At 35.8% G+C, this 21,271-nt stretch overlaps 1 protein-coding gene across 3 annotated transcripts in view; it reads left to right on the forward strand.

Annotated features, from left to right (window-relative positions):
* LOC117971351 (voltage-dependent calcium channel subunit alpha-2/delta-3-like) overlaps positions 1-21,271 on the forward strand; it is a 145,654-nt gene that overhangs the window by 85,532 nt on the left and 38,851 nt on the right. For 2 of the 3 annotated variants that reach the window (XM_058999896.1, XM_058999894.1), the window contains 8 exons: positions 1,635-1,713; positions 3,575-3,708; positions 10,727-10,744; positions 16,121-16,189; positions 16,748-16,828; positions 17,321-17,395; positions 20,352-20,435; positions 21,040-21,111. In XM_058999896.1, the coding sequence (XP_058855879.1) occupies positions 1,635-1,713; positions 3,575-3,708; positions 10,727-10,744; positions 16,121-16,189; positions 16,748-16,828; positions 17,321-17,395; positions 20,352-20,435; positions 21,040-21,111 (612 nt within the window). The remainder of the gene's footprint in view (positions 1-1,634; positions 1,714-3,574; positions 3,709-10,726; positions 10,745-16,120; positions 16,190-16,747; positions 16,829-17,320; positions 17,396-20,351; positions 20,436-21,039; positions 21,112-21,271) is intronic. The other variant, XM_058999895.1, reaches the window with a different exon arrangement.

Here is a 21,271-nt window from a genome sequence, read left to right on the forward strand (position 1 = left end):
ATTTATCAGCACACACAGGCAAGGGTAAATCCATGGCCTTATCCAACATCTCCAAAGCCATAATACTGCAGATTCAAGAAGTTTTAAAACTTCAGGACAAGATATTACCCCTAACACACTCATGATTATTGTACAATGAGAAATAAATACAGGGTGCTTTGAGTGTATGAGGAGAATAAATCCAACACAAATGTTTTTATATACCAGCATGGAAGGCGATTATCTTCAAGTACACCTTATAGCCAATTATACACACAGTGACTGAAGGGAATATACTAGTAAATACATGTAAGCCAGTTGTCTCCACTTTCTCCTTTTTGTTGGGGCATGTTCTCCATCACTAAGCAATAGCACTGAGACTAGAGCATCCTGAGGCCTGGGTTTACAATTATCATGCACAATCAATTCTGAAAATGAATTTCTGCTTCATTTAAGTTAGGGGTGTTTCTTCAAGTATAGAAGCTTTGCAAAAAAAAATGCAGGTGATGGATACAGAAATGAATGAAATAACATGTCTGGCATGGAAATCGGAGGTACTGCATGCAATATTGACCTTCTTGCTGACGCGTGCAAAACCATTGCTTAAATAACCCCAAAATAGCTATTTTTCTTACAGGCAAAAAAAAAAAAAACAACAACTTTGGAACCTTTTAAGAAATAAATCTGTCAGACCGTGTCTAATTCTGATGCATTAGATCCATGTGTTTGAATTCCATTACTTAAAGCTGTAATGTGTTCTTTTCTGTGTGTTCTGTGTTCCTTTTTTGTCATTCTCTTTTCATGTTTCTTTTTAAAACGAGGTATTTTAGCTGATTATTTACATACTTCACATAAAATTGACTAAAAGCCACTGGCTGACCCCCTTGTTGACTGTGTATTATTAAGGTAGTCGGAAAAGGGTAAAAATGTATTTCTATCAGTTCTCTCCCCTCATCTAATGCAGAAATCTGTTTTTAACTCCTTTTTTTCTGTAGTGGTTTGTCCTTCCCAATTATTGGATTTCTCCCTTCCACATTCACTAATATAGGAAGTAAATTGTCCTTCAATTTAAAACTTAATTGTGGGCAATTTAATTTCTTATGTCAGTGATGGTGCAAGTGTGATAATTGAGAAACCGTTGTAAAAAAAATAGAGCAGATTTTTTTGTTTTTTTAAAAAGGAAGAATTCTGGGTCCACTGCATATAGAGGTGTTGTTACACAAAACAGCTGTTTTTTTTAGTGCATTGCTCTTTTCTACAGAACATAAAAGGTTATTGTACAGCACACATTTTACAATGAACCTCATTCTGCACAATGATTATGCTCTGAGGTTTGTGGGTTCTGGGAGTTTAATGCATGGTTAGACGAGGTCTAAAAGACATGTTGTGCATTGCTATAAAAAACAAACATGCTATTGTTTCTAAACCATTAGTACAGAGTATTAAAAACATTTACAGTAACAGTAAATCATACTCTGTACTAGCAACAGTTCATATTAAAATACAAGCAAATAAAGAAAAGGATCATTGCTGTTTCTAATAATAATAAATAATAATAATTGTACTCGTCAGGACAATAGTAATAAATTACGAGTCTGTCAAGACACATTAAATAAGATTAATTTAAGTCTTGTTTTTGTTTTTCTTCTCTTCAGGTTCGCATATTTGCCTATTTAATTGGACGTGAGACTGCCTTTGCTGATAACCTGAAATGGATGGCCTGTGCTAATAAAGGTCTGTATTTTAAATGACTAATTCATGAATATAACTGGTGGACGAAAGACAAAGAGGTGGTGCAGCTGACATTTCTGTCATCTCTGTAACAATGATTATTGTGTAGAGATTCTGTTAACACGTTACATTGTGTCTCTAAGTACTGTGTCTTTACATAGCAGTTACTTTGTAACTAAATGTGTGCTTACACATCATTGCAATTTTATTATGCATCGCTACAATGCACGTAATGTGTCTTCTTTTTTGCAAGATGTAACTCTAAACCTGACTCTTCTGATACAATTGTGTACTTACATTTGTGGTGCAAAAAAATGTACACATTAAGTGCATTGTAACTATTTCTAATAATTATGTCTAAGTATTTGCTAAGTAATTACAATGTAAATAAACGGAAATTGCCCCCCTTGGTTGATAAAGGACATTAAGCCTTCTAAACAGTAACTTTGCAGAAACAGCAATAGACAGGTATACAAAGCACACAGTACAGTATTATAGAGGTATTAGATATTCTAATGCAGATGGTATAAATATTCTAATGTTTGGTGGTATTGATAATGCACAGTGCCATGCCTACACCAAAGGTCTTGCAGTACCCCAATCATTGCTTGCGGTAGAGCCTGTTAGCACTTCAGTGTCATCACCGAGGCAAACCGGCACCAACTATTCTAGCTTGCTCTTAAATGGGCAATAAAACGTACAGCCTGAGATTTGAAAATGTTTCAGTGTTGTTTAATGTTGTTGTACTCCTAAGATACAGTTTGAATGGGGGCAAAATATATCTTATTTGGTCCAATAATAAGAAACATAAGGTGTTTATTATTATTATTATTATTATTATTATTATTATTATTATTATTATTATTATTATTATGGGTTGAAGATTGGAGCTCAGTAGCATACCAGCAATTTTTTTTATTTTTTTTTACTTTGGTATAAATGGCTCTTTATTTTCGTCGCACATCCCACCTCGGCTCAGCCCAGATCTGTGCTGGAGAAATTAACAGCAACACTCCGGGAGAACAGTAAAGGGCGAGCAAGGCTGATCTGGGGATTGGCTGAATAAGTGTGCCACAGTTTAAGCTGTGCATGGGTGGGCCGAAGCATAGTGCTGTCACTGAGGTCAGTAGCCCTAAAATCAATTTTCCTTGCTGTGATTTTCCCCATGGATGCACAGTACTGATGGAGGCAGTTTGCAGTGTTTCCAGCTGACTGCATTCTGGACAGCAAAGTCCTTGCCTGGAAAATGGATCACAGGGGAATTTCAGCTGCCTTTTTCAGAGCCTTTAAATTGCAGATAATATATATATATATATATATATATATATATATATATATATATATATATATATATATATATATACATAAACTTGCTGGGACATAGCCTGAGGGAGGGTTATTTTAAACTAACAGTATCCTGGATGTCAGGGAAAGCCAAAACAAAATGTATACCTCAGCACAACTCTTTGAAACTCATTCTTGATAAGCTTGCAGAGATGGATACTCGCGCTCGACTTACACTCTGGTTTAGGTATATTACTGAAGTGACCAGATGCCAGAGGTTGAACAATCAGGCCTCTGGTAAATCTGCTCTGAACTGATCACATGTATTGCAGCTTGAATAAATCACACTGGAGCATGTAGGTTTACTAATAGGAGTGGTTCACACAGTACAAAGGAGGCGCAGTACATCCAGTTCCTGACTCCTGATCATTTTAATAATATACTTTAATTGAGGGCAGTTCTGAAACCCAGGACTGGTTACAAGGCCTTCAAGACATGAGCGTGTTCTCTTTGAAATGGCTGTGGCAGTTATACATGCAGTAGATGTACAATACATTTTCTGTTCATTTTTCCATTTCAGGATATTTCACACAGATCTCCACGTTAGCGGACGTGCAAGAAAATGTGATGGAGTACCTCCATGTCCTCAGCAGGCCCAAAGTCATCGACCAGGAACATGACACTATATGGACAGAGGCATACATTGACAGTACAGTAAGTGTTTAAATTTCTGCTCTCTGAAACAAAACTTGCGGGTGCAACATATGGAAGCAGTATAATTTTGTTTTTAGTGTGGGTTTATGGGATGCAAAAACTGAACCTCACTAATATGGGATCTGTTGGCATTTGTAGATGTAGCTGCAGTTTCTAACTTGCTCTCTAACTCATTTTTCTATAAAATGTGAATCAAGTATGTATAAAGTATACCTTGTGGGGTGGAGGTGAAGTTGTGTGGTTTGTTATTCAACAAAGCTGGTAACCGCGCTGTTCTGATTATGAAAAATATTCTAAGGGAAATTGATATACCCAACCACCTTGTTTAGAAAAATGTTGTAACATGTACCCCGAAATGGAGATGGAGCATTCCACAATAATATCCTTTTGAATCTTAACAGTGGAACATCTTTGTCATCTAAAAAAAAAAAAAAATATATATATATATATATATATATATATATATATATATATATATATATATATATATATATATACACATTTCTTTTAACGGTGTAGTTTTCTCATAGACTTACCTTAATAGGACAGCAGTTTCATTTTGTGATTGGTGTCCAGACTTGACAGCCTGGTTTATAAATATCACTGGGAATCCAAAATAAAAAATAAAAATGAACACTTGTTATCTTTAAAAAAAACAAACAAAAACATTTCAAATACATAAAATAAATACAACAAAACTACCCTCTGAGCCACTTGTTTTGCTTCTGGTATCAGGAATATGTGCAGCGGCTCCAGTCTGAACATGTGAAGGTCAGGTCATCATTGAAAGGAGAACTGGTTCTCAACTGACTTGGCTGCTTAAATAAAGGATTGATGAAGCATGAAACCAGTTATAGGCATGTGCTGTAGAGAGTGACGTTACTGGGGTGAAAATCATTTACTATTAATATGCTGTATAGAGATTGGACAGAAGTTTAGCACAGTATTTTTGCACTTTTCCCATGCTTTTCCCATGGTTATACCGTGCATTTACCATAGTTTAACCGGGTTTGCCTTGTTTTTTAATATGCCTTACTGTACCGCTCTGTGCTTAACAATGCTTACCTATGCTTTAACATGCTTTATTACACATTGCTATGCTTTTACTATGGGACACTTTTATAAGGGTATAGGTGGGGAAGAGAATAGTGGAAAGGAAAGTCATAAGCCATGAGAAATAGTTGAGGATTGCCTTTAGGTTACCCATTATGTATTTTTAGTCACCTTGTACACACTCAGTAACATCTGCATTCCCACACAAGTGCAATGCATGGTAAACTGTTACATAATAACAGCGCAATTGAAGCCACAGTAACCAAACCATTGTGTTGAGGATGCTTTTAAGCAAGGAAGTGCACTTGGCTGTCAGGGATGTGGAACGGAGGATGCCATCTGCATTGTATGGCACTGATAAAACCCATTGTTTGGACCCCTCTCTCAGCAGATGGGTTCATTACATTTAATAGCCCCCTGAGCATTTAGTAGCAGTGTTAGACGCATGTGAAACATACTGTGACACAGCACGTGTCTCCCCACAGTCATTACCACTCTGCCGTGGATAACACACAGTGCCGCAGTTTCCACACAGTATTTTAAGCCGAGTTTATTTGAAATGAGACATTTTTAAAGGGGTGAAATGGATGTTCGGTTTCAATAGAATTTAAATAAAAAGGATTGAGCTGATTTAAAGAAATACAAATATCTGGTTAGTGTTTCAACTGCTTCACATGTGGTATTGCATTATCGAAATACATTTTTAATTTATATTACTAATTCATATCAACTTTGCTTTTATATTTATGTCATTTTGGGTGTGAGTGTGTGTTATTACAGGCACAGAACTAGTAAGAAGGCTTTGGGCTGAATTTAAAGATAACGAGTTATCTATTTAGAGTTGTCTTTTTTCTTAGTTTAAGGTACTGTATCTATATTTCATTAAAGGCTTGAAGATAAATATCTAGATAAGAAATATTTGTATATTTTTTCCGTGACTTACATATTTTTATTTGTGTGTGAATATGGCCCCTATATTAAAGCGTTCATTCATCTGCATCATTAAAAAAAAAAAAAAAAAAAAAAAATGCTTTTATGGAGTAATGTCATAACATGATTGATGATAATCCACATGGTTAAACTCATGCCTTATACTTATACAGTATTTGGCACTGCAGTTTGAATTTAATTTTTCATTCCATGTTGTTCTGGCTAACCTGTTAGAATGTGACGATGACTCAGCTGCTCCTGGCTTATCTAAAACACTGATGCAGGTCGTTGTTGTTGTTGTGGTTTGTTTTATGTAAGTGTTGCTAACTGCTTTTACTGCTGTTTCCGTTGCATAACAATTTAGTAAAAGTATTATTTTGCATAGCTGCTAATGAGCTCTCATTTTAAGAATGTGGCACAAAAATCACAAGCAGCCTGTATGAGGCAGTATCAGTCATGCTTCTTGTGCCATCTGATCAACTCCTCCCTCTTTCGCAGTATTTTAAATATTTAGAAAATGACGCACCTGCATTGCCTTGTCATTCATTCTCTCGTAGAGCATCGCTATTAGGAACCTGCAAGGAATTCCCACTGAACGCTAGTTGTGCCCTCTGACCTTGCTATGTCTTACTGTATTGTTGAACTTGTTCAGTGCTGTCTCTTCTCTGTTAGAAGCTGTACCAATGATGTTGTAGTGTGCTGCCTTCCCACTATTGGAAAGGTCTTCCCTTGATAAGTCCCACTTTTTATTGTAATGGTTAATTAAAGAATCTGAAGGCCTGGGATGATAAAAGGGGCTGACTGTGCTGTAGTCAGTGCATCATAAATGCTGCTCTGCGGTACAGTATTTGACACTTTGACACATTTAAACATCAATTCTGTGCCTAATGTTCACCCTCTTACATACAATACAAGAAAAAGAACATATGCAAGATTTCAGTTTTGTTTGACCGTCGTTGCCATTGAAAAGATTTTAATTGGCAGGAAGTGCGCTATTCTACAGGTTTTACATTTGGTTTTGTATAACGGCACCTTACGCTTGTATAGTCTTGGTGCCAATAAAATAAATATGGCATTCTAAGCTGGTTCTTAAAAAGCATTGAAACCTCATAACAGATTACTTTTAATACAATATTTAGCTAGCCCTACTGAGAAATTAATTGAAGCTAATGCTGCTGTAAAACTGCTGCATCACTTATAATGTGATCTTTTTGGTAGTTTTAAAATGCAGATTTGTGAAGTGCATGAGAGTGTAAATGTAAAATGATATAGCATTTAAGGAGCAGCAGAATTTGGTGATGCATGCAGACTAAACATGTGAAATACCAATGTGATTACTGTATTACAAAAACCTTGTTTTTATTTGAGACGTGTATTTACAGTACTCGCTAGCTCAACTGCCATGTTGGAAGTAATTCTGTCATTTCCAGTTTGTGTATATTTAACAGCAACAGGGTGGGTTCTATTAATGGATCTACCATAAATGACAGCGGATCTAAATATGGATGTTATTCAACATTGTTTTACATACAAACGCACACCAAAGGGATTTCCCATGCAGATTCAGAGGGCCCTGATTTAATCATCTAAATAATTTCTGAATTTAGATCCATCGCTGTTTGGATCAACTGACTAGACCCCATTGTTTCAAGACAGCTGTTGATTCCAAAAGATAATGGTTTTGACACACAGTCTGTGGCAGCCAATGCCCCAGGCCTTATTTCTACTAGTTTAAGAGTGAAGAAAACAGTTAATTCCTGTACCGTAAAGGTACTGCAGTTATCAGCCATCAGACGTCCCTTTGCTTGTCTTAATGTTAGAAGTACCCTGGTGTTACTGTCTTGTAAGATGTCAGGATTTCATTGATATTAGTATGTTATAAGAGCTAACTGTTTAAAGATGTACTTCATACATTTTTAAACTTGTGGAAAAGGCTCTCCTTTTCTCCTAGCACAGTAATGCAGGATACCAAACAACGTAACCGAGTAAGTTGGCATTTTATCCGGGTATGTAAATGTTAGAGTGCTGAGTTCAAGTTTCTTTAGTGCTGAATGTATAAATATTGAATTGTTTTTGCTACTCTGCCTGGCATTCGCATATCCCTTCTGCATCTAAGTAGATCATTTCTGTGTTAATGTGTTTCAAGACATTATAGAAACCTTGTTATTTTTTTTTTTTTAACCAGGTTTGTTTATGGTGCATGCTGATTTTTTTTTTTTAATTGAGTCTTTTATCCCCACTCTGAAATTATTACATTATTCTGCACAATTGAATGCCACAATGGAGGACGTTTTAAAGGTAATTGTGAGATTTGTCATCTTGTAATGGAAAATGCCATGCGAGTAATAATGACTCAGCAAAACCAATCACATCTCACAAGTCAACAAGTTATATTTCTGGATATAACACCAAGCAATCAGAAAAAATGCAATTAAGAAAGCGTTCTGTTCATACAATAGTGTGCATTATTGCTAACTGTTTGGGTTAATGGTGGCATCTCAGATACCTGTAATGCTTTGTAAACTTAAAATGGAATGCTTTGTTTCTCCAAATCTTTATCAAAATACTGTAAACGTGTTGCAAAGACATGTATTGAAAACCTCTATTTAAATACATTTAAAAACAGAATTGGTATGCGACTTTCAATTCCCCTTTTTTATTTTTGACTTGAGATATTTATAGCATATTTCATTGCACTAAATTTAACTAATACATTTTTTCCCCCAATAATTTCCTACCGCATACTTAACTTTAACCTTACAGGATTAGATTTAGTAGGTCTCAAAAATGTGTGAAGAAAATACATAGCGTTACTATAGCTTTAAGTCTACTTGTACCAAATCCTTATTTAACGTGCAAATAAATGACATAGTGATTGAGCTATGGCTTTGCCCTCGTTTCTTTAAGTGCACATTTAAAGAATTGATTTTTTTGGAGCAGGGATGTGGAAGCTGAGCTCATGAGACCAGTTACTAAAAGACAACCACACGCTGGGCTCTGAAGAAAAATAAAATCCAAAAACATGACTTGACTGATGAAGGTGAGGGAACACCAGGAGCAGTGCTGTGTTGGTGCTGTTTGTGACTGGACTTTTTGAGACCACAGGGAGGTCGTAACAGTCTCTCTCGTGCTGTGGCTCCATTGATTTCCTGTCATTTTTGTTTACTCGTTTCCAAGTTAACTTCCTCTGAAAAGCATTAGCCAATAACAAAAACCTTGTTTTCTGAGAGCGGTCGAACCACCACTTGTTCTGAAGGCACCCCAAGGAGACTCGAGATACTATATAACCTTAAAGGAGCCGCCCTTGTTTTTGAAGAATAACATTTTTTTACATTATCTTTAGTACAATTTGTCACTCCTGCTCCCTCCCATTGTGAAGTCATGCTGACTTTATTTGAAGTCTGCATATATAATGTGCTGCAACACAGGAGAGTTTAAGAGCTTTCATTGTTTGCCACAGGCCAAGAGGCACCTGCTATTCTGTAATGGGTTTATAAACAAAATAGGCTTCCAGAAATGTGGCATGTTACTTGAGATAAATATATGTAGATAAGAAACTTTCTGATTGCTTACTTCTTTATTGTCTTTCATAAAAAAAAAAGTTATCTATAGTTTCCTTGGGTACAGTAAGCATACACTTATGTTCAATAATACATTTGCAAATTTGTTAATGCTGCACTTGTTTTTTTTTTTTTTTTTTACAAAAGTGAGTACACATTATGTTTTGGTTTGTAATACTTTATTATTATTATTATTATTATTATTATTATTATTATTATTATTATTATTATTAGTAGTAGTAGTAGTAGTAGTAGTAGTAGTAGTAGTAGTAGTAGTAGTAGTAGTAGTAGTATTCATGGATTTAAGCATTTTCATATCAGCATAATCTTTGGATGGTTGTACAATGTGTATCCCACACAATGCCTTGAGGCCAAAGGGTACCTTAGTGGTTGCCATGGTTTCACTAAATGGTGCAATTTTGTAATGTCAGGTATTGGCCTACTTTTACATTGTATTTTTAATTCAGTTAAAGGGATACACTGCACCAAAATGATAAAATAAATAATGCAATGCTGTACAAGGCCAATAGAATAGATTTGTATGAGTTGTTTCATACCATTATAAATCTAGGCTAACACGTTTGCTATATCAATTGGCATTTTTCAAGTTAATGTTATTTTTTTTGGACAAATTTATAACATAATTGGTCCCACTTTAGTTTGGGTGTTTCATGTTAAAGTTGATTAATTCTACATGGATGTTGTTCTATTGTTCATTAAAACTATAATTAAGCATTAATATATGGAGCTTTTATTAATTACTAGTAATGCAAATGTTCATTGTTTATGTATATGCTGTATAGTATATATAGTCCCTGTATTAATTGGCATTAGCTAATTCTTATTTGGTGTAACTCGTCTGCAATCATTTGAAACTCCTAAACTAAATGGGTTTTTTTGTTATAACATACAGTACCGGAACGAATTATGGCAACAACAAATGATTTACAGCGAGACTAGGGGTGGCAATTGCATTGCCCATTTTTCCTCAGTCAGACCCTTTATTTACTAAATACCCTGGTATCTCTGAGTAGATAATCGTCTCCTCTTTAAAAATATGGTAAATATTTTAATAAGCAAGGCATCTCACAAGTAGAATGATACCCCAAAATGTTCTCCTTTTGCTAGGGAAGCAGTACAACTGGGGATGGGGAGTTTGTTGCCAGATAACTTTACTCAAATCACTTGCTCACTAAATATCTATTTATCCCTGAATAGATAATTGTCTCCTCTTTTAAAATATGCTAAGGATTTTAATAATTAGTTGTTGCCATAATTTGTGCCGGTACTGTATATATCTGCTTGAAACATTTTCCTTTGGTTTCATGTATACTTTTAAAATACAAAAAAAATAAAAACCCTTCAACAGCAGTTTACCATAAGACAGTAGAACATCAATCGCTTCCAGATTTTCAATATGGTTTGAAATTTGGTTGATAATTCTTCTCCTTCTTGTTTGTAATCCTTTTCTTTAGCTCCCTCAGGCCCAACAGGTAAACTTTTGATTCAAATCTTACTCCATCGTGTATTCATGTTCATGTATGTCACAAAGTGGTTTGAAAATGTGGAGTGTATAGCCAGGGAATATTATCAAACATCAGCTGCACTTCCACTTTTCATTCTGTGATTAGTTGTTTCTCTGTTTGCTTTGAATGGCAGTGAAGCTTTGTAAAAACAGTTCACATTGTACATTGTTAATGGAGTATGGTTTGCATCAAACAGTGGCATCCCCATTCATCACAGCTTTACACGCAGTGTGATCCTTCTGTTTTGTTGCCATGCTTATCTGGATCATCGCTGGCTACTGGTCTTTTTCTCATGCTTCAGCTCAGTATTGTCATTGTGTCAAGGTTTAAAAGCCAGTTTAAGAGAACTTCAACCAACTGAAACATTATTTATGCTGAAGTTAAATGAGTGTTAACTAATAAAAGAAAATATATATATATATTTTCTTACCTCTTGTTTTACACGAGCAATATTAGCACTGGTCCCTGCTGGTTGCCTTTTAAGAAGTATTTATCAGCAGGTATTAAATAAATCAGTTCATTAATGTGTTGATTTCAAAACAAGAATAGCTGTCCTTCCCTCACCTTTGCGATTTAAGTACCAGTCAATGGCAGTTCACTTCCACAGTGTTTTAAAAGCCGAATGGAAGTGGATTTTCCTCTCATCCGGCTGACCATTTTAGTGCCGTACCGAGGCTGTAAAAAGGAAAATTAGTTTGCTGCAATATGAAAACAGCTGATTTGTTACGTTGTAATATTTTAGCTAAAATAATTCAAATGAGCAAAATACAAATACTGTAGTTAACACAAATTATGACATCCACGAAATAAGAAAAATGTAATGTCTTATGGAAATTATTTCTGCAAGTTAAGGGAAACAGAAAGACAAAATGTCGTTGTGTACAGACTGGATATTTCTCTTAGTCCAGTTGCGATTTGCATTGTATTTATTTTGAAGCAATGTAATGGGGTTTTTTTTAAGCTTTTTTTTCAGCTTTTTTCGTAATGGAAAATACTTCAAAAGGAAATTGCCTCCTACAGGGCCTAAATGTCAAATACTACGTTCCCATCTGCCACTGGGAATGACATGACAGTGATTTCAAATAATTTCCATAATCAGCTGATCGAGGTGACATCGATTTCAATTGGGACTCTGTCAGCCCAGAACACAAAGGGTGTGTTCACGGAGATCACTCTGCGCAGAATCTGACCAAATCATACAGTCAGGGAAGCATTGCAGAGCCTGAATTCATTTATAAATGGCAATTATAAAAACAAAACGTGACACTGTACATCTAAGTGATCTTTGACTTGTGTGCAATGTCCGGTTGCAGATTGGATTGCTGTTGTAGTTTGCAGATGGAACGGGCTGCAGCCTCGGTTTTATACTGGAACAAGTTGAGGTTGAGTTTTACCGTCTGGTTTCATGGTGGAGATGTGGCTTCAGTGACTGCTCTGTGTTGGTGTCTGTAATCCTCATATGTTCCGACCCATTTACTTGTTCCTTCTGTTATCCTTGAATCTCAGTAAGTAGAGTTTTGTCCTTTTTAAACCGTGTGCTGAGAACCATCATTCATCATTCTCTGCCTCATTTACTTTTTGTCTTTTGATGTGCTGAATTAATTGTCATTGGGGGGAGAGGGGGATGGGGGTGAAAACATTGCAAGGTTGCCATGACGTTCTCAGTTCTAAATGAGGATTCTGCAAGTCTACCCAATGAAATATTACTAAACAGGTCCACGGTTTGATCGTTCTGCTTCCTTTCATTTTCTTTACATTTTCTAACCACCACAGGATTATTGAACGGTGTAGTTCAGAGGGCTTGATGATGCAGTGGGTTAATACACCAGTCACTTTTATCTGTGGAATGCCTGCATTCAAATCCAGTTACTCATTACGAGTGAAAAGCGTTTGGATTGGTGAACAACACATACTGTTTATTCTTACCTGACACTCCCCCGTTTGTCATCTATTTTGGTTTCTCCCCCCCCCCCCCCCCCCCCCCCATTCACCTCGCTGCAGGTTTGCCCCGAGCGGTTTCTCTTATCATGAGCTCCCAGCTGCCTGGTCTTGGCTGTGCCGAAGGCTGTGAAAGGCTATTGGGCCAATGTATTGCGATGGTCACATGGATGCAGTATAACAGAGGAAACAGTGAAATCATTGAGCCCGGTTTTGTTTTGTTTTCTGACTGAAAGACACAGGACTGGTTTGCAGAGGTAGCTGTTCAGGACATTAATGGGGTTCAGTGGTTTTTCAAGGTCACATAGTTCTTGCCTACTTAATTTTAGTAATTTCTGACACATAATAAATACATTTTTAATTGAAAATGTAAAAAAAAGAAAATCCCCTTGCTTTATATGGAGGGAAGAAATGACATCCTCATATGAGGTCATCAAGCATTTGCATCTTCCACATGTCCCCATTTAAAGACTTGCAGAGAGTTTTATATATATTTTTTTCATCCGTCCCAATATGAGGTCTCCATGCATGAAAAGGTTAATACCTGGCTGTCGCTGATGTGATTGCCCTCCATAAGTACAGAAGACCTGAGATTTCTTATCCGATCTTAACCTTAATGTTATAAGGAGACACATTTTGAGTGCTGACAATGCTTTCAGCAAACCTATTAGATATTCTTTGTAAGCAACTGAATGTCATAGGACCACTAGTATCTTAGTGTATTCTCTTTAGTTACTCTGCAGGAATTAAACAAGTCATGTTAATGGATTTAGAAGCAGTGAAAATGCCTTTAAACAAAACAGGAGTTACTTTAATTAAAGACTGAAGAAATAATTTAAAATGTGCCTGTGGCAGGGCAGAAGCCTGCTGTGTAAATAGTGTGTGGTTTTGGTGTTGGGTTTTTATGAAGTTTGATTATTTTGAGTATCCATGTGCGGAATGTGGCTGGGTCTTGATTGAATAATTGATGGGCAGTCAAGACCCAGCCACATTCCGCTCAGGGTCAAAAAAGTGAAAAGAGAAGACAAAAGAACAACTGCATTCATTTTGGATTAACCTTCCCCTTTCTGAACTTGAACATGCCTTTTATAATCTAATATCCACCCCCTGCAGAATAAGACACCTTTTAACAATGACTGATAACTTTATACAGAAACACAGCAGAGTCTCTGCTGAAGAGTCATGAAATAGCAAACAGACTATAAAATATTTAATTAGCCACAGAGAAGGAATTATTGAATTGGGTAACAAATTAAGAATTGTCAACACTGAATTACTATATTAACAGCTAATGATGTGGCCGATGTGACAGTAGAAAACTGCCCTGACAGCAGAATTAGGTCTAACCTGTTGTGTGCCTGCAAACTTCAGATAGAAAGCTGGCTGTATCTAGTACACGGTTTGAATTCAGTAGTGAACATTAAAAGCTTAAATTTGTATCAATCGTTTCACATTCGGTTATTGCTATTGAAGGCTAGAATAAAATGGCACATCAAGAAAACATCCATTAAAGTTTTTATTTTTTATTTTCTAGTCGTTAGAATAAAAAAATCCACATGCCTGGCCTGCTATGAACGACTGTTTGAGCAGAAAGATGAATGCCTCATTTTAAACAGCGCTAATGATATCATTAGCAGCAGATACGAAGCACAGAGGAAAGTGATGGCTGATAGCTCAAGTAGCCTGAGTTCATTTAAGCCTCTTCCCTTTTTTCTACCCAGAGAATAAACCAGTTAATAGACTCATTTATTTTGCTTCCAAATTGTAAAGATGCATTGCAATTCAATTGCAGTGGACGTGTTTAAATTTCCATACATACGTTTCCATGGAGTTATTTAATCCAAGTGTCTGGTGCATTTTTAATTATTGCTAGTTTAGACACAGGAGGTTACAGAATGTGCTTAAATTACATTTTAAGGATTAAGACAAATGACAACACTTCAGAATAATGACAGCACATCTGAATTTCAATTGGAATATAACAAATATACCATCTGAATACTATTAGCCTATGATTATTGTATTTAAACATTTGAAATAATTGCAACAATAAATGAATAACACATATTTCACTGGCATTCTGAAAAAAAAACTGATGTGAAGAAGGGTGGTTTAGTTAACATCTATAATGATAATTTACTTGCATTTAATAATTCACTTTTTATGTTATACATTTGTTGAGGGAGCCCTATTCACAAAGCTTAGCAGTTTTTTTTTCTCCCCAAAAAGTCTTGGCATTCATGAAACTGTTTTTAACTGATGCTGTCTTCTTTAACAACAGTTTCAGGAATATGTATTTTTTCAAAATATACATTCTTCAATAACTCCCAGTTTCCCAGGCCTTCATGGCATGAGCTAAAGGCAGGGAAAAAATTCAGCACAGACATTAGAACGAGGGGGCAGACATGGAAGCTGAGTAAATGTATGTTTGTACGAAATTGTGATGCTGGCAAATGAGAGACGTTTCAATGTTTAATGATGATATATAACTGATTTCATACAGTTTTATGTTGTTGCCTTTTGTAAGGGTTTTGTTTCAGACAGTGTTAAGAACATAAGAACCAAAGAAAGTTCACAAACGAGAGGAGGCCATTTGGCCCATCTTGCTCGTTTGGTTGTTAGTAGCTTAGTTTAAGAAGCATATCATAAATTAACCAAAAACACCTTGGACAGGCTTTTAATTAATTACTCTCTTCGAATGGTTGCCATAACACTACCACTAATAGTAGTGGCTCCTGACTAAGTGGGGAGGCTATATATATATATATATATATATATATATATATATATATATATATATATATATATATATATATATATATCAAAAAGCATTACACAATAGGAACATTGTAACTATGCATAACACTAATTATGTGTACATACACATGTGTTTACTAAGTAACTACTGTGTAATTACACAGTAATATTAGAGATGCTTTATGTAAAGTGTTATCCAATGGTGTAGGAGTTGAACATGAAAATAAAGTTGGCTGAGACTTCATCAGTGGATCTGTTACTTCAAACAGAAAACAATGTTTTTGGTCCCACTTGTTTACCACAGCATGCTTGCAGTATTAAGAAAAACGAAAGCTGGGAAGCGTATTTCCTGGAGTTGCTCCAGACCTCATGACCTCATTATTTCTGCTGTAGTAAAACACATGGATGAGTTTGTGAATTGAGCTTCACACCTACAACAACCCTGGCAAACATGGATATGTCTTGTGCTTACTGTGAAATCAGCCAGCCAGGGTGTGGCTTAGGCTGAAGCATCTACAGTAAGTAGGGATTTTACCTACCTGGTGAACCAAGGATTTCATTTCCATTGCTGCAGTTTATTAAAATGTATCAACACTATCTCCTTTTAACACGCCTATTTCTTTCTTTTTTTTATTTTTTATGATTTAGTTTGGTAATATGGGACCGGTGCTGATGACTACTGTTGCTATGCCTGTATTTAGCACAAAAAACGAGACTGTAAGTATATTTAATTGCATATATTTGTATTAGTTTAATGGGATTGTCACACTGTTAAATAATTCTGTACCAGAATGGCATGTTTAATTGGAACAGTTTAAAGGAGTGCTAACCAATGCTTTTAAAACCAAAGTGTTGCCTTCACATTTATTACTGGCGAAAATATTTTAAATAGAACATTGAACATAACAGAAAGTCACTTAATCTGCATGCATGAGAAAAACTGCTTGAAAATGCCACTTGCTGGTTGTTTGAAAAGTTTCCTGAAATTCATTTTTAGACTTTAAAACTGTAGTGTGTATTGTTCTTTTGACTTCAGTGTTTGTTTGCAGCTTAGGCCATTGCTATTGTTAGATCAAAAGCTGCAGATGAAAATTTTCATGTCCAAACTAACAGTGAACTACCCTGTACTTGAATCTAAGCAACCCCTTTGGTTAACAGCAGAATGGGGAGATGGTAGAAGGCTTTTTTTTTTTCATTTGCAAAAGTTACAATAGTGGTTTCACAATAATGTCTGCAAAAACTTCTGCTAAAGACGAATTGTGTCTTTCTTTACAGCGCAATAAAGGTATTCTTCTGGGTGTAGTGGGGACGGATGTTCCAGTTCAAGAACTTCTGAAAACGATCCCAAAGTACAAGGTAAGCTAGCATGTAGGAGGACAGCTGTCTATCAATAGTTTAATAATTATATTGCACGAATAAGATGCATTGCTGTTAGTGGCCTCGGAGTGAACAATGCAATTAGAGGCTCATACTCTTCTGTTTTTGGTCTAGATTGTTTTTTTGTTCTATTCAGAGGCTAATCCTCATACAAGTGATCAATTATTTCCTAAATATCATTTTTAATAAACAAATAGAACCAGAATTGTGAAATGCGCACTTGACATTTGAGAATGTGTGTTATTTGCAGTACTGAACTTCTAGAAATGACAGGGTTTCGTTTGAAAGAAATGTCACAGGCCACAGGTTTGCATTCATTTAAATGAACCGTTGTGTGTTGATGATGGCTATGAATGGCAACACTGAAGCTGTAAATTACGAAGAGTTTGATTGCACACGGTTTTATTTAAAATGCACTAAATTAATCCTATCTATGCTGTTGTTTTTTTTTTTTTCTTTCCATAATTACAGCTAGGCATTCACGGGTATGCCTTTGCAATCACAAACAACGGATATATTCTGACTCATCCAGACCTCCGCCCTCTGGTAATCAGAATGTTATTTTTTAATATACGTATACCGATGATAGTGGATCATGTAATCACACCTTACAACACTCAATCACAACATCCAGGACAGCACTGAACCTTTACCAAACGTTCACAGTGGGCTCCACATGAATTAATTACATGGTGTGCATAGAAGCATGGCTCACGCTGTAGTATCATCCTATACAGTAGTGTGCACATGTATTAGAACACCTCAAGATTTCTTATTGATATCCTTTATATACCTACCTGCATGAAAACCCCTGGGTGTGAGAATTTCATAATCGGCAATAGTCACCCCCCCTTGCAGTATCCTCAGTTCCATCAGCTCTGCAGCTGTGTTGGGAGGGGGAGGGGGGGATTCAAATGAACTGAACATTCTGAACTTTGGTGGTTAATTTGAATAAATGAAGATTTCAGTCTCTTGAATGCCAATGATTAAACCTATTGTAGTTTTTTTTTTTTTTCTTTAAGTATAAAGAGCAACCACATTCTTCTGAGTGGGAGCATTGAATTGCTATCTAATTAGGGCTCCTAAATTACATATATTTAAAAGATAATGAAAGGTTTGAGGGTAGCTAGGCTAACCGCTTTCACATTTAAATGAGTCATTAAAAAATGTATGTGTTAGTTTATAACATAAGCCTTTTGGGTCTTTGTGTTGCTAGTATACATGGTTGCGGGCTGAAGCATTTCAAGATTAATATAAAAACGTATATTATTATTATTATTATTATTATTATTATTATTATTATTATTATTATTATTATTATTATTATTATTATTAGTTGTAGTAGTAGACATTTCTAAACTGTTTAATGCATGACCTCTGCACCTATAACTGCAGTGTACGCCTGTTTGTTGATCATATGGAAAGAATGATTTTACATTTTACCTTCCCTTGAGGGGGTCTGCTTTATGCACTGAATATTCGTTAGGATATTAATAATGTTGATGAAATATGTATATGTGTGTGTGATCTGTGTAGTACAGTATTTTGCTCAAAGAGCCAGCTACCCATAAAATAATGTATACAGTACATTCATAAATAAATACTGTGTAAATTCAAAGTGTATTTTTGCAGTTGAATATTTCTATATAGTACCAGTATATATAGATATAATAGTTTTATGCTTGAAGATCTCTGGAAGTCACTGGAAATGCAAGCTTGTTCGCTGAGAGTAATTATTCCTGCCGTTCATTCTAAATAAATAATTGCATTTTGTAAGATTTGTTGTTTTTTCCGTTATCTTAATTACTTGGATAGAGGCAAATAGCTGGCAGACACAATAGTCTATAATGTGTACCAGTATTAGTTAATGGAAAAAACAAGGTAAAGAGTGCAGCCTCAGCATTAGGAGAACATAGCACAGTTTAAGGGAAGAATGGTTTTCAGCAATTCAAGATGTAAAATCTTATCACGGGTAAATATAGCTGACATTTCTGCTTGCTGGTATTATTGTACAATCAATATAATACGGGGGAGGTTTAACAGTTCAGCGTTTTACTTCTTCAATGCCAAAAACCAAATCAAGCAGCTGTTTAAAGGATGACAATAGGCCCCCAGCCTCCGCTCGGTTAGTGCATCAGGAGATCAAAAATGAAGACGGGATTGCAGAGCTAGGAGCACCAGCAGCAGTCTGGTTTCCATAGCTGTGAAAGACACATCTCCCTGCCAGTTTGTATCCCTGAAAGCAAGCTGATGGAGTTGGGTGAGACCCGCAGGTGTGATAGAGTCTGTGAATACTGCTGAGGCGCATTGATTACCTGCTCTTGGCTTGCCTGGTAACAGTGCACAGTGAAGCGCAAGATCTGGGGTTCTCAGCTCAAGACCTTTCCAGTTCACTTTTAATAAGCCACCTGTTGCAGAGCAATATTACATAGGGTGCTTTTTTGTCATTGTTGAATACATTAAAATGATTGTAAAGGAGTATTGTATTATTAAATAAATATATACATTTTAAAGAGTACAGGAAGACTAAAGTGCATTCGACTGTATTGGAGATTATCACAATGCCTCTTGCCATATTGAAAAGGAACACATTCCCTAAAGGTGTACATTCACCCACTGTAAGTTTTAAAACTGGTGTAAAGGAAATACTTGTATATTGTGGGAAATGTTTTTCTAATGTTGGAAGCTGTGTTAAGAGATCCAACATAAGATTATACAATGATACTTATAAAATTGCAGTAACCCACTCTTAGGGACAAGTCTTTTTGGGTTTGCATTTCTATTTGGGAACCGCACTAGTTTTGACTATTCTACAGCATTTGCTTAATTTGAACCAAATTATATTTATTTGTGATTTGTATTCCATTTTTTAAAACTGGCCTTTGCAATGAAATGCTTTGCTTGCGGAAAGGTCTGATCTGAATAGATAGGACTGGCACACGGTATTTAACAAGTTCAGTGTCTCCTGGGTTCATTACCCACATGGAAATGGAACTGGTGCTGCTTTAATGTATTTTTAATAGAAAATGTCAAGTCGCTATGACAGTCAGCTACAACCCACACAGCTGATTCATTAGGCAGGGTATGGGGCTACATATTAAACAGCAAAATAGCCAGAAAAGTGGGTTTATTTTTTAGCGTTATGGAATGTAAAAAAAAAATCCATTCCATTAAAATTGAATATAAGCTGTATTTTAACCCCGTTTGGAACAGGTGTGTGTAAAATTCAACTTTGTTTAATTTGGTTTTAAATGATTTTAAATTGATTGATTTAAGATCTTGGCTCTGCTGATAACATTTGGTGTGTGCCTTTCCTGTAGTTTCCACTAGAGGGCAGACTTTGATAATTCTGTAGAATTGAAGTACAGCACTGCAACTGTGATCCATCTATTGCTCCACATAGAATACATCAAGTATTATGAAGGAGTATTATAAAATACACTGCAGAGCCATTATTGCCCAATGTGTATGCTTGTCTTGTAACTTATTTTCTGATTTACAGTATGAAACAGGGAAAAAGAGGAGAAAACCCAACTATAGCAGTGTTGACCTCTCGGAAGTTGAATGGGAAGATAAAGATGACTTTGTAAGTTAGATTATTATTATTATTATTATTATTATTATTATTATTATTATTATTATTATTATTACTGTTGTTGCTGCTCCTGTTTTAATTATGATTAATGTATACAGTATAATTTTGTACAGGCTTTTTGATATCACATACAGTACACTGACATCCTGGCAATTAAAACCTTTACGAATACAATATACCATTTAAATGTTTGCAATATTTCGTTTGTTCCCTGTTTTAATATCCTAGCATGTGTGTTCTCTATCAGTCTCTTTTGTGTTATTAAAAATAGAATATTAAACGGGCAATGCAGATAACTACCGCAGTGTCTGCCATGATACAGACACATGCTCTGACAGGTGAGGCTCTGTTTGTAGAACGTGGATTCAAGCTGTAGAAAACAAGTCTACTGAGGCAGTTCCAGAGATGCTTTGTAAACATTATTCCTTGCTTTTTTACCAGTGACTGTTTGGGCGGACAGGGCGCACTCATCATACAAAACTCACTACACCCACTCAAGGCACTAATATTAATACTATACCATTAATATATAGAGCCAGCAGCTGACAAATTGCTTACCCATTTCCAATGAAATAACGTTTCCATTCTGTTGTAGCTCCGCAATGCAATGGTGAACAGGGTAACAGGCACGTTTGACATGGAGGTTAAGAAGACCGTGGACAAAGGGGTAAGGTGACGTGTTAGGAAGCGGTTAGAAATATGCACAAAACAGTTTCATTTTGGAAGAACGCGAAATGGAACTAAAATAGAGGTGACAAGATCATTCAGGGAAATACATTGTTAGTGGTTCTGGGATGCAGAAGGAGGAAATAATAATTAAGGAATAC

This window comes from Acipenser ruthenus, chromosome 25, assembly GCF_902713425.1.
Source record: "Acipenser ruthenus chromosome 25, fAciRut3.2 maternal haplotype, whole genome shotgun sequence".
NCBI lineage: Eukaryota > Metazoa > Chordata > Actinopteri > Acipenseriformes > Acipenseridae > Acipenser > Acipenser ruthenus.